This window comes from Eutrigla gurnardus (genome assembly GCF_963514095.1).
Source record: "Eutrigla gurnardus genome assembly, chromosome: 7".
NCBI classification, from domain to species: domain Eukaryota; kingdom Metazoa; phylum Chordata; class Actinopteri; order Perciformes; family Triglidae; genus Eutrigla; species Eutrigla gurnardus.
Window position 1 is genome coordinate 26,855,656 of NC_139921.1, and position 12,577 is coordinate 26,868,232.

General features: G+C 49.4%; 1 protein-coding gene across 1 annotated transcript; it reads left to right on the plus strand.

Moving 5' to 3' along the window:
• The first annotated feature begins 847 nt into the window (after window positions 1-847).
• Window positions 848-12,365, plus strand: map3k9 (mitogen-activated protein kinase kinase kinase 9). Its single transcript, XM_084012870.1, has 11 exons — window positions 848-1,507; window positions 2,656-3,069; window positions 5,339-5,519; window positions 6,633-6,781; window positions 7,026-7,201; window positions 7,284-7,524; window positions 8,310-8,432; window positions 8,576-8,717; window positions 8,927-9,042; window positions 9,323-10,075; window positions 10,153-12,365. Exons 1-11 carry the CDS (start codon window positions 1,111-1,113, stop codon window positions 10,593-10,595), a joined length of 3,135 nt encoding a protein of 1,044 aa, XP_083868996.1. The 5' UTR covers window positions 848-1,110; the 3' UTR covers window positions 10,596-12,365.
• Window positions 12,366-12,577: the final 212 nt, after the last annotated feature.

Below are 12,577 nucleotides of genomic sequence, written 5' to 3' on the forward strand. Positions count from 1 at the left end.
TTTTCCTTTGATTTTTTTTAACCCTGGCAGAAATAGTCTTCCCTCCAAACATCACATTCTCTATCATAACCTTCCCAAATACATGATTTTATTTAATCCACATTTAAATTTGAATTTGAAATGTGTCGGGAGGTGGGCTGAGGTGGAGTCTCGGGTGGATGTGGTGGATCATTCTGCAGACTCAACATGTGAAACACTGTTATTTGCATCTCGGCTGTTTGTAACGATGTCGGACTCCCTGAATGTGCGAAGCTGCAGTAATATTCCTGATGTCACATTAACCTTGTGTTGTTTCAAGTTAAACGATCTCTGAATCCCTTAACAATATGGACACACACACACACACACACACACACACACACACACACACACACACACACACACACACACACACACACACACACACTTGATCCTCTGGCTGAACTAGTTGGGATTGTTCATTTGACTTGTTATGTTGACTGTTTTTTACTCCTTGCTCTGGATTCTGTTTTTATTTCAGGGAATTATGCATGCCATCTTAACATTAGTTGAGCATTTCGTTACGTTTGGGTTATTTATTTATTTATTGGTTGTTGTTTTGAGGGGGCGGGGCTAAATAACTAAATAAAGGAGACAATTTGAAGAAAAGAAAAAGTGTGTGTGTCTTTGTGTGTGTGTGGCGTTGACGTGCAGCAGGTACGCTGGCGGGAGGGCGGGACATCAGCTGTTGCTGACGTGTCTGCGCGCCAATAGGAGGCCGGGGATGATTCGCACGTTGGCACAATTGGCTTACGTGCAAAAAAAAAAAAAAAAAGAAGCAGCGATGATCGGGAGGAGGAGGAGGAGGAGGAGGACCGAGCGTCCAGAGTCACCGAGCCGGAGCTGCGTGTTTTGGTAGCAGCAGCAGCAGCAGCAGCCGGCGGGGACCAGGAGGACGGACGATGCTGCGGGATGGCGCTCCTGTTTTGCCGCAGCGTTTGTGTGCGGGATTAGCCGCTACTTAGCTTCGTGTGTGCGCGCGCGTGTGCGCGTGTGCAAAACGCAAAGGCGCTGCGAGCCAGACCAGACCAGCCAGCCAGCCAGCCGCGAGCGCGCCTGCGGTGATCCGGGTCGCCCCTATGGATCGCGTCCATGGATGTCTTCAAACCCGCGTTGGACACCACGCTGAGCCCCAAGGCGTGCGTCCCCTCGTCGGAAGAAGAAGCGGAGGAAGCAGATGTTTTCCGCTGGCCGAGACCGGATCACGGCGTCGGCGCCGCGCCGGATGCGGCTCCCGCAGCGCCGGGCTTCTGGACGGCCGTGTTCGACTATGAGGCGACCGCGGACGACGAGCTCAGCCTGCGCAGGGGGGACCTGGTGGAGGTCCTGTCCAAGGACTCACTGGTGTCCGGGGACGAGGGCTGGTGGACCGGGATGATCGCGGACCGGGTCGGCATTTTCCCATCCAATTACGTGAGCAACGGGAACGGCATACCGGAGGAAATCCGGGACCCCTCGGAGCAGCAGTACTCGGTGCCTCCTCTGCACCGTGAGTATCCCATTGTGCCTCCTCGGTGCTCGTTTATTTCCGTGTGTGTGTGTGTGTGTGTGTGTGTGTGTGTGTGTGTGTGTGTGTGTGTGTGTGTGTGTGTGTGTGTGTGTGTGTGTGTGTGTGTGTGTGTGCAGGCCGGAGCGACAGACAGCCACGCTCAGAGTGCTGTGTCACGGTATAGGCGCAGTGCTCTCCCCGTTGGCCTAGAAACGGCCCCGCTTCATCACCAACACACCGCCTGTCAGACAGACAGACAGCCTGTCAGACAGACAGCCGGCTGCAGACGCGATGCACCGCGCCTCGGATTTCAAAGCAACAATGCATCCTCAGCACGAACACCATGCGAGTTGTCATTAGATGTTGTGTGGAGCTTTGTTGTTGCGTTCAATGACAGTGGGAACTGGTGGTGTTTGCACCAAGATGCTGCAAGAGAGAGAGAGAGAGAGAGAGGAGAGGGAAAAAAGATGCTTCTGCAGCTAAATGTGCAGCCAAGGCCTCAGCACCTTTTAGTGGAGTCTTAACACACACACACACACACACACACACACACACACCTTCTATCTGAGCCTGATAAATCCTGTATTTTAAGGCCATACGATCGGCTGGACCACACCGCCTCAGCCTTTGTTGGCTTTCATGTCTTCCTGCTCCGCAGCAGCAGCAGCAGCTGGCCTACTTTCACAACACCATCCCACCTGAAATATTCATCAAGGTCAGTCTGCTTGCTTTGGACACGGGAGTTTTTGCAGCCACAGACACAAGAAGAAGGCTCCCAACGTCACCGTTCCGTTTCCACACTTAAAGAAGGAAGGGATCGTCCTCTCTCCTTCCTTCCTGCTCCACACAGATTTAAGAGACGCACACACACTTGTGTAATAGCAGGAGGGGTAGTTCCTGTATTTGGGGCAGCAGCAGCGTGGCTTAGTGAAAGCATCGTTCCACTGACTGACCCAGTTTTCAGGTCCTTCATAGCAAATGTTTGCCCTTCATTTGGGCAAATCCTCAGCAGCTCCAGACAGGCTGACCCTGACCTTTCCATGCCCTCTGAAGGCCGTGTGCAAAAACGTGTCATTCCCCTATGAAGATCAATACTGTGAGATTGTGTGTGTTTCTAAATCTTTGTTAACCCTCGCTTCTCTCCTCAGTCCTGGAGATCGACTTCTCCGAGCTGACCCTGGAGGAGATCATCGGCGTGGGGGGTTTCGGCAAAGTGTACCGCGCGGTGTGGAAGGGCGCCGAGGTGGCGGTGAAGGCGGCGCGGCGGGACCCCGACGAGGACGCGGAGCAGACCCTGGAGAGCGTGCGCCAGGAGGCCAAGCTCTTCGCCATGCTCAACCACCCCAACATCATGGGTCTGCTGGGCGTGTGTCTGCAGGAGCCCAACCTGTGTCTGGTGATGGAGTACGCCCGGGGCGGGCCCCTCAACCGGGCCCTCGCCGGGAAACGCATCCCCCCGTGCACGCTGGTGGACTGGGCGGTGCAGATCGCCCGGGGGATCCTCTACCTCCACAGCCAGGCCATCGTTCCCATCATCCACCGGGACCTCAAGTCCAGCAACAGTAAGGTTCCCTCTCTTGGAGATTTTAGAGTCGACAGAACATTAATCAACAACACGCTGTTTCCTAAAGCCCAGGGTGATCATTTAGATTAAAACAGAGAGAAGAGCCATACATTTTTATTTCTTGAGAAATGGCTTAAAGGATGAGTCATAATGATTGTTGATTAAGTTTCTGTTGATAAATCAGTTCAACAAATAGTTACATATTTTAGTGTTTTACATCATTTACTTACTGAGTTTTAGTCATACGACTATTTTGTCATATTTTTGTCAAATAAGAGAATAAAACTGCTTATAATAATAGTTATTTACAGCACGAAGGATGGATGGATGGATGGATGTAGTGGACTAAAGATAAAGGACTTAAGATAAATAATATTAATTTTATTTGGTGTCCTTTCAAATAGAATGAACCAGCATTCTGTGGTTTCCTCATCATCACTGTTCAGCAAAGAGAGCAGAAAGCAAAAGGAGTTTGCACGTATGTTTGTGGAGCGGTTGTAATCTTGCATTTCACCCAACTGGATCCCCCTAAATCCCAAGCCTATTACGGAGGATTTGCCCGGTGCTCTGCCCCAGCCGGCTCCCCATTGGAGGCTCCGACAACACACACCGGCGGCTGCTTGCCTCCCATTGGCCCGTTTCCCCCGGCGATCGGCTCAGGCGCTTCCAATAGGCTGCTTTTAAAGTGTTAAGTCAGTCTGACCAGTTGCTATCCTGCTCTCAGGGGAAAACCCCGTGTCCTGTTCACAGTCCAGGACAGTGCAGCATTACATTCTACTATTTCCCTTTTTTAATCCACGTCGGGGTCTAATCCAGAGTTTTTATTCCCCGTCTTACCTAAGAGTTCAAATTTAGGTTCTCAGAAGTCGTTTTTATGTGATATAAAAATATGTCATTATTTTTTGGTGTTTTTCTGTTCTATTGAATGATTTCATCGGTTTAAGAAATGTCCACGTGACCCCGTTTTCTGGGTCTAAACCACTTTGTCGAGGACCTCCTAGTGATTCAGGATGTGGCACACTGACACTCCACCCTGTGACGCATCGCCGTGGTAACGAAGCGGTTGGTGGTGATTACATGAAGCTCGGTCCCAAAAATATACGACACAAGTCAACGTTTCTTTTTATGCGTCTCTGCAGTCTTCTTTTTATTTCTCCTCCAAAAGCTCAAACGGAAACTTAACAGTTTGGTGTTACGCCACGTTGGCGGTGTGTGATTCCGGTGAAGACCAAGGCTCTCCGTTGGTCCACCACATCTGGTCTGGTCTGATCCAGACTGGAATAAAACCATCTACTCATTAAATGTGATTCCCCTCTTGCACCATCATGACGTTCATGTGGGGTTTTATGTTGTTGTGTTGTTGTTTTTAACAAAGACAGAGGACGGCGGGCAGGGGGGGGGGGGGGGGGGGGGTAGGACAGGACAGGACGGGACCTGCATTATAGGACAGAAGGCTGGAATCGAACCCAGGACGCTGCGGTGATGTGGAATGTGCTGCAACCACTACGAAGGCCCACTTTCTCTGGTGTTGGATGAGTTAGCATCGTCATTGGAAACAGAGCGTCCGAGCTGTGGTCGTTAATATTCATTAGCATTTTCTCAAACACACAAACCAGGAGGAAAGGAACTTTGTTCGAGAGCTTTCTCCGTCTCAGCAACACACTCGAAGCTTCTATACGTCCGCGTGACGTTCACAGTGTTTTCCAAACAAGGTGGGGCGACATGCGTCGACCACTTAAGAGACAGGAAGTATAGGAGCTTGTGATGCGTCATCTCTGGGTGTAGCCTCTATAGTATAGAGGCTATACGTTTCCCTGACTTCACTCAATGAGCACGGAGGGACTCGTGTACTGAGAGAGAGACAAGAGACAGGGGAGAGGGAGAGAGAGGCAGGAGAGATTAGAAGGAGTTCTACTTCCTGTATGTTGGGTTGTTGTTGTGAGAGCCAATCAGAGCAGATGGGCGTGTCTCGACAGGCTGTTTCTGCAGTTTAACCTATTGGTGTGTTTGAAATGTTGTTCATCTGTTCCTCACTGTTTCCTCCTTTCTCTGTTCTCTCTCTCTCTGTCATCCTTTCATCACGGCCTCCCACCCTGTTTACTCCCTCCACCGTCTTGTGTGCGTTCCCTCATGCGTTGCGTTTTTTTCTTCTTCTTTTTTTTTATCCTCCCAACATTACAACCCTCGTGTACCTGAAACCTTTTTTAATTTACTTTACCGTCAACCCACCTCCTCCTCCTCCCCCACCCATCCTCCAACCACCTCAGTCCTGATCCTCGAGAGGGTCGAGATGGAGGACCTCAGCAACAAGACCCTGAAGATCACGGACTTTGGGCTGGCCCGCGAGTGGCACCGCACCACCAAGATGAGCGCCGCCGGCACCTACGCCTGGATGGCGCCCGAGGTCATCCGCTCGTCCACGTTCTCCAAGGGGAGCGACGTGTGGAGGTGGGCCGAGGGGGCGAACACACACAGAGGTGGTAGAACCGCCTCCTTCACCGCCGCGCGTCAGCTCGGCCAGCTGTTGCCATAGCAACAAAGCACAGATGAGACTAAAGAGCACACATTACTATAAATATACGTTAAACTGTTATGTGCTCATGCAGCACAGGGAGTAATCACAGGGGATCATGTGTCTTCATTAAAAAGATTTAATGTCTGATACAATCCTGTGATATAGCACTGGATATTTGTATTCTTCTTTTTTATTTGTCATGTGCTCATAATGAATCTGTGAGGTTGGGAAAAACAGGAAAAAGTATGCAATAAAGAGTAAAAGTAAGAATGCGGAAAATGAAAACAAAACTTTTTCTTACATAATCTTAAGTTAGATAATCAATTCTGAATGTGATTTTTGTTAACATCCAAAGCTTCTACTGTAGTTTTCAAATGAAACTTCAAATGTCTTTACTCATATTTTATGACGTCATCGCCCTGAAAAAATGGGTAAAAAAATAGATTTTTGGGTGTTGACGTTGGGACTTGACGACCTTCTGGAGTTATTGGGAATGTTTGGATCACACGGTCACAGAAACAATCCTACGCTTCCGCCGCTGGAATCCAACTCCACAAACGGTAGAATACGAAAAACACCAGTGTCTGAGTATCTGAGCAACTTTGCACACCAGGTTGTGTGATGTGAAGTTGTAAGAATCTCTCATCTTCACACACTTCCTCCTGGTGTTGTTTGATTTCTCGCTGCTCTTTTACCCACAGTGCATCGCTGTGTGGTTTCTGGCTTTAGTCACGTGGATGTCAGCCGCTGCACTTTTCTCTTATTCTGACCTTTTCTGTCTCACCTTGGTATTTACACGAGTGCAGGAGTAATGCCGTCCTAATCCCCCCCTTTTTGGCATTCATTCAGACGGCTCGCACTTTATTTCATCAAACGTGCTGCTTTGCATTCATATATTCATGCGCATCTTTATCTTCACAACCACATTGTTACGTATCGTACAAAATGTGTTTGAAACACTTTTTTTTAACGAGGATATTTAAGCGTGAGGGGAAGCACATACCCTAAATAATTCTGCACCTATTTCTGTCTTTTTACCCATAAAGTTACGGTGTGCTGCTGTGGGAGCTGCTGACGGGAGAAGTCCCGTTCCGGGGCATCGACGGTCTCGCCGTGGCTTATGGGGTGGCGATGAACAAGCTGGCGTTGCCCGTTCCTCTGACCTGCCCGGAGCCCTTCGCTCGCCTCATGGAAGGTAAGAGACACGAAGCTCCATCCTCCAAATTAGATCTCACGTTGTCTGAACCGTGTGCAACACATTACTTGTAATGGAGAGGCACGGGCATCGTGCCAGAAGGACATTTATTCATTATTCAATTAGATTAGAAATGTACTTTCATCCATGCTGTGAGAAAGAGCCTTTGTAGCGTCGAATAAACAGAATGTTTGATCACTTTCTGGAACCGTTTGAGAAGGTTTTTTTTCATCTTGTGCCACAGAATGCTGGAGCTCGGACCCCCACTCCCGGCCCCAGTTCACCATGATCCTGGACCAGCTGACGGCCATCGAGGAGTCGGGCTTCTTTGAGATGCCGGCGGAGTCCTTCCACTCTCTGCAGGACGACTGGAAGGTGGAGATCCAGGAAATGTTTGATCAGCTGAGGACCAAGGAGAAGGTAGACTTTGGGCTCTCCTCCAATGACGTATTAGAATTTACTCGTACCCGTTCCCAATCAAACCATCTCTGTTCCCCGGCAGGAGCTGCGATCGTGGGAGGAGGAGCTGACCCAGGCCGCGCTGCAGCAGAAGTGCCAGGAGGAGGCGCTGCGGCGGCGCGAGCAGGAGCTGGCCGAGCGGGAGATCCACATCCTGGAGCGGGAGCTCAACATCATCATCCACCAGCTCTACCAGGAGAAGCCTCACGTGGAGAGCAGGCAGGGCAAGTTCCGCCGCCACCGCCTCAAACTGAAGGACGGGAACCGGATCAGCTTGCCTTCAGGTACGGCAGCCAAACCGTGGTGGGGGGGGGGACGTCAGCAGGATGCAGCCAGGTGTAGAAACCAGCAGGGGAGACGAGGGGATTGGATGGAGGGCACGAGCCAATGGGAGCCTTCCGGAGCAATGGCTCCCAGTGGTCAATTTCTATGCAGGCCTACGGCTGATAGACTGAATGGATTTTTAGACCATAGCTTTAAAGGGTCCATTAGATGTACAATCCTATAGGCATCTTCTTTATATTACTAATATTCTTTTTCTCGTGAACTCATAAACACATCACACCCACCTCAGTATCAGTATTGGCACCCATTCCCCAAATATTGTGACATCATCAATATGAAGGAAATGATCTAAAAACATGTGTTTTTGCTCCTGATCTTCTCTGAAGTTCTCGTCCTCAAGTATTTATATTTATTTTAAAGAGCTGCCCGTCTTCTACTCTCAATAAGTTTGTGTAAAAATACATGAAACTAAACTATAATGTAGATTAGTTGCAGGCAATTTGGCATTGGAGATGGGGAATTGCTGGATAGCTTCAACTGGCATACGACAGCAATGTTGATTAATGTATGAGGTCGTGTGCTATCTGATTAATTAACTTATATTGACATTGTTGCTGTGACTTTCCTACAATGGGGGTCACTCAGGGTCACATAAAATATTGGATATATGGAAACTACTTGTTTAAATGTTCAGTTATTAGATTTTCTTCAAATTGTGTCTGTCCGATTCCTAATTGTCCCCAGAGATTAATGTGTGTGTGTTTTTTTTTAAATGCTTATCCAGATTTTCAGCACAAAATCACCGTGCAGGCGTCTCCGTCACACGACCGGCGGCGGAGTTTGCTCAGCAGCGGCTCCAGTCCTCCCAGCAGTCCTCCGATGCTGCCGCGCCTCAGAGCCATCCAACGTAAGCACCGCCGCAATATCGCCTTTAAAATGAGATTTAATTGGTGGTTATTACCGCGGAGCCCAGACTGCTGTTCAACTCGGTTCACTTACTCATCACATTTATTTGTTGACCCTCGATATGCTTTGTTTCTCTACATGCAGTGACTCCCCGGGAGGGATACTCAGCCTGGGGGCGCAGCACCGTCTTCCATGAGGATGACGAGGATGGCGAGAGGAAGGGGTCCAGGAAAAAGGGCCGGTCCCGTGGGTGTGGACCCTACAGGGAGCACAGCGCCGACGCCAGGCGAGTCCAGAAATACTTACACTTCCAGAGAACCTTAAAGATTATGAGATTATGTAGAACTTCACAGTCTGTAATACATTTAACATTATTGCTATTATTAATTTGCTAGTTATGATAATCTCACCCAGATGTCTAATAGTTTAGTTTAATGAATAGTTCAGGTCAGGTTTGATGATGCAAACTCCCTCTCCATCTCTTCTACCCGACAGTGTGAGCGTTCCTCCCCATGAGGGCAGCAGGCAGCGGTCCTGCAGCGCCCCGAACCTCCGCCGATCCCCGAGACACAGTCCAGCAGTCCCCGGAGTCCCGAGCCTCGTGGAGATGGGTAAGCAGGACCAGTTTGCTTTGTTTGGGTTCGAGTCTGCACACAATCGTACAGCTGAAGAGAGAGAGGTGGTTTTCTCCCACACGGCTCTTTGTGGTTGAGTTTGTAGCTGACTGTAAACAAGCTGATCCCCAAAACAAACTTGGATGGAATTAAAGGGACGGCGTCGCCTGGAGTCACTCTGTGTTTAAGGAGTGATGCTCAGGACTCCACTGTGAATATATCTGCAAATATTGTTTTTTTCTATGTAAAGTCAGACGATGTGATATTGTTTTTTTAGAAAACGAAGACTGCTGCTTCACCACTGATCCCGGAGCAGCTCCTGGTCAGTCCTACCTCTGCATCCCCTTCCAGAAGGAGGGCCACACCCCTGCTGCTGCGGTTGCCGACGGCGACGGGGATGAGTACTGCCCCAGCGGCCAGCTCCCGGGAACGCCGCCGTGCAGGAAGAGCCCCGGTGGCGGCCGGCGGTCCGAGCTGGTCCTGCTGGGCTGCGGGGCGCTGCTGGCCGCCGTGGGACTCGGCTGCAACCTGCTCACTCTGGCCCAACCGGAGGAGAGCGTCAAGTCCCGGTGGGACGGCTTGTTCCACAGAACCGTGGGCCACCGGCGGAGCACCAGCCCGCCGACCCGCAGACTGTTCCGGCGGGAGAGCCCGCTGAAGCCCTCGGCGCCCTCGCTGCCCGAGCGGGGCCTGCCCCCCTCCTACACGCTGCTGTCCCTGTCCTCGGTGTCCGACTGCAACTCCACGCGCTCGCTGCTGCGCTCCGACAGCGAGGAGCTGCTGGTCTGCCGGCCCGCCTCGCCGCTCAGGCAGCACCAGGCCGCCCAGACCCCCATGAACCCGCTGGTCAACACCCACCTGGAGAGCTTCAAGCGGAACCCCCGCCAGTCTCTCACCCCCACGCATGTGCCATCCGTCCCCAGCTCCACGCGGAGCCTCCGGCGCACGCCGTCGGACGGCGCCATCAAGAAGAGCTGCCCGGCCAACAACCTGGAGCCCTTGCTGGAGAGAACGGCGTTAGAAAACGCAGGTAACGTCTTCTTTAATCCACCTGGATGATCAGTCATAAGAGTGGATATGATGTTCTTCTGTTTTACTTTCTAACAGGTGGCTTCAGACTTTTAAAAGAAGACTGTCCTGAGGTCCCCCGGCTCCCAGATCCCAACCTGGTGTTCCCCCCGACCCCCAGGCGCCGCTGTGCCCCCGAACGCCCCAAAACCCTGGACTTTGTGGCCCGGCCTCGCCCGTCGCCGAGGGCACGCTGCGATGTGTTCTGGCCCAAAGGGAACGGACAAAACCTGGGGAACGGCGAGTCCCCCGCCCACACCTCCAGCACAGAGACCCCCCCAACTGTGGAGTTCGGCAGGGACCCGGCGGTGCTGCCCACCCCCATGGAGGCCCCGACGCCCTACTCCCCCCGCAGGAAGGAGAACCTGCTGGATCAGCTGGACGAGGGACAGTGCCGGGACGGAACCGTCCCACTCTGCAGACCGGAGATCAGTTTTCCCAAAGACTCGCCGTACCGCTACAGACCCGGATTCTGGCCCTAACGCGGACCCCGTTAGAATCTGGACTCTTCCGGGTCAGTTAGTACCGCCAGAATGAATCCGAGCTTTAATCAGAGATTTATGATTAAACGATTAATCATGAAGTAGATTAAAATCTACAATATTGTCACGAAATTACAGGAAGACATTTACTGTGAATATTTTACGTTGACATTTGTGATAACAATCTTCAAATAGTGGCATCTAAAACTGTTAAAAAAGAAAGCACGATTTGAGACGACCCAGGTCTGGTTGTTGACGCATTAGAGGGACAGAATAACCCTTTTTTTAATTATTATTATTATTATTATTATTTCTCTCACTTACACAGAAATTTCTCATTTGAGATGTAAATTATTTCTTTGGGAATAAACCAATGAATGGCTTTAGAAGCAGAACGGCATTGACATTTCACAAAGCTTTACATTTTATTTATTTATTTTCTAATTATAAGCTTGAGCTCAAGATTGTGCATTAAATGAAGTGCACTTTCTGGAAAGCGTCATGAATGTAAAGCTTCAGGGTTTCTTTCCATCGTCCAAAAACAAAAAGCATCTCCTCCGATTGTCTGCTACGTGTCGGTAAATGCATCGTGTTAAGTGTGACTCACTCTCCCGCTGCTTGTGGCCGAAGGATGTTTTCTACCGAGCACCTGTCATCACCAATCACCTGTACACCGTAAAACCGGGGGACGGGATTTCTTTCTCCCCAAACTAAAAAGGGAAACGTCGTATTTGTAACTCTGTGAGATTGTTGAGAGATTGTTGGATGTAAAAGTCTAAACTGCATGAGTGTTGAATGTCACGCGGGGGAAGCAGGCGCCCTGGTGGCGTGGGGAAGTTCATTCCTGATTATTTATATTTTGTAATGAGTCATTTAATGTGACTATTTATTAATTTATCTGATTTTATTTTTATAATTCACTGTATTTGCCTTGATTTTATGACACTCGTTAATGTCCATGAATGTTCTTTTGGGGGGAAATGGAGCCACGTGTGACTGGCTTCATATTCATCTGTTTCCACATTTAAAATCGGTCTTCAGGTTGTTTTTCAGTAGCTTCAATCCAACCTGATACCTCAAGCTGACACAATTAGTTGATTAATCAATGTTTTGCATAATTGACTAATTATTGAAGTCCTTTCTCTTACAGTAAAACTACCAAACATTCCCCTCATTCCAGCGTTTCTATTGTGAGAATTTGCTTTTCTTTGTCTTCTCTTTAATTTTGGACTGTTGTCCTGTGAAAACAAACATTTCGATGACATCACGTTGAGCTCGAGTGAGACTTTGTATTCATTGGTTGCAGGTCCAACAATCAGAGAAGCCGTTTGACTGAGCTAAACGCATGCAAGCTCATTGGTTAGATACTATGATTTACTTATGTTTGGACTTTACCATTTTTTCCAACCTGTTTGATGAGGAAATTGACGACTGTCTGGTAAAAAAAACAAAACAGAAATCCTCTGACTTTAATTTAAATGATCAAGTGGCCTCTCAGACCTGGAGGACCGTGTCCTCTGAGACCTGGTCTTCATCCCTCGTCCTTGTAAACGTGAATGCTTTTCTCTGCGAGGTGCAGAATGTGATCGTGTCCGAGGCGGAGACGGAGCCGAGGTCGTTGTTTTCTGTCCCAAAATGTTACCACGAATAAGCTGAAATGAGCTGACGAGGTCGGGAATATTACTGTTACTGACTGACTTGTATTTGCACTGGAACACACTGATTTGAGTAAAATCATAGTTAACGAATCCAACCGGGTCGCCGTCTCTGTGTTTCCTGTGAATGGGTGTAAACGCGTCTCTAATTAATTACATTTCATTTAACTTTACTGTTTTTTGGTTCATTTTGTTGCAGACAGACGTTTTCAGAATGTCAAATGTCCCAAAGTTCAAACTTTCCCAGCACATTGTAGCATTTAGCAGCTAAAGAGCAACAGCTTCTTGTGTGTTAGCATGACTGTTAGCTTAACGTCACAGAGCTAA

What these genes read in the sequence shown, in the direction of transcription:
- map3k9 (XM_084012870.1), top strand. Translation starts at nt 1,111, where the DNA reads ATGGATGTCTTCAAACCCGCGTTGGACACCACGCTGAGCCCCAAGGCG. An exon ending in GCGCCTCAGAGCCATCCAAC is followed by an intron (nt 8,433 to 8,575) that starts GTAAGCACCGCC and finishes CTCTACATGCAG; the next exon opens with TGACTCCCCGGGAGGGATAC. An exon ending in AACGGCGTTAGAAAACGCAG is followed by an intron (nt 10,076 to 10,152) that starts GTAACGTCTTCT and finishes ACTTTCTAACAG; the next exon opens with GTGGCTTCAGACTTTTAAAA.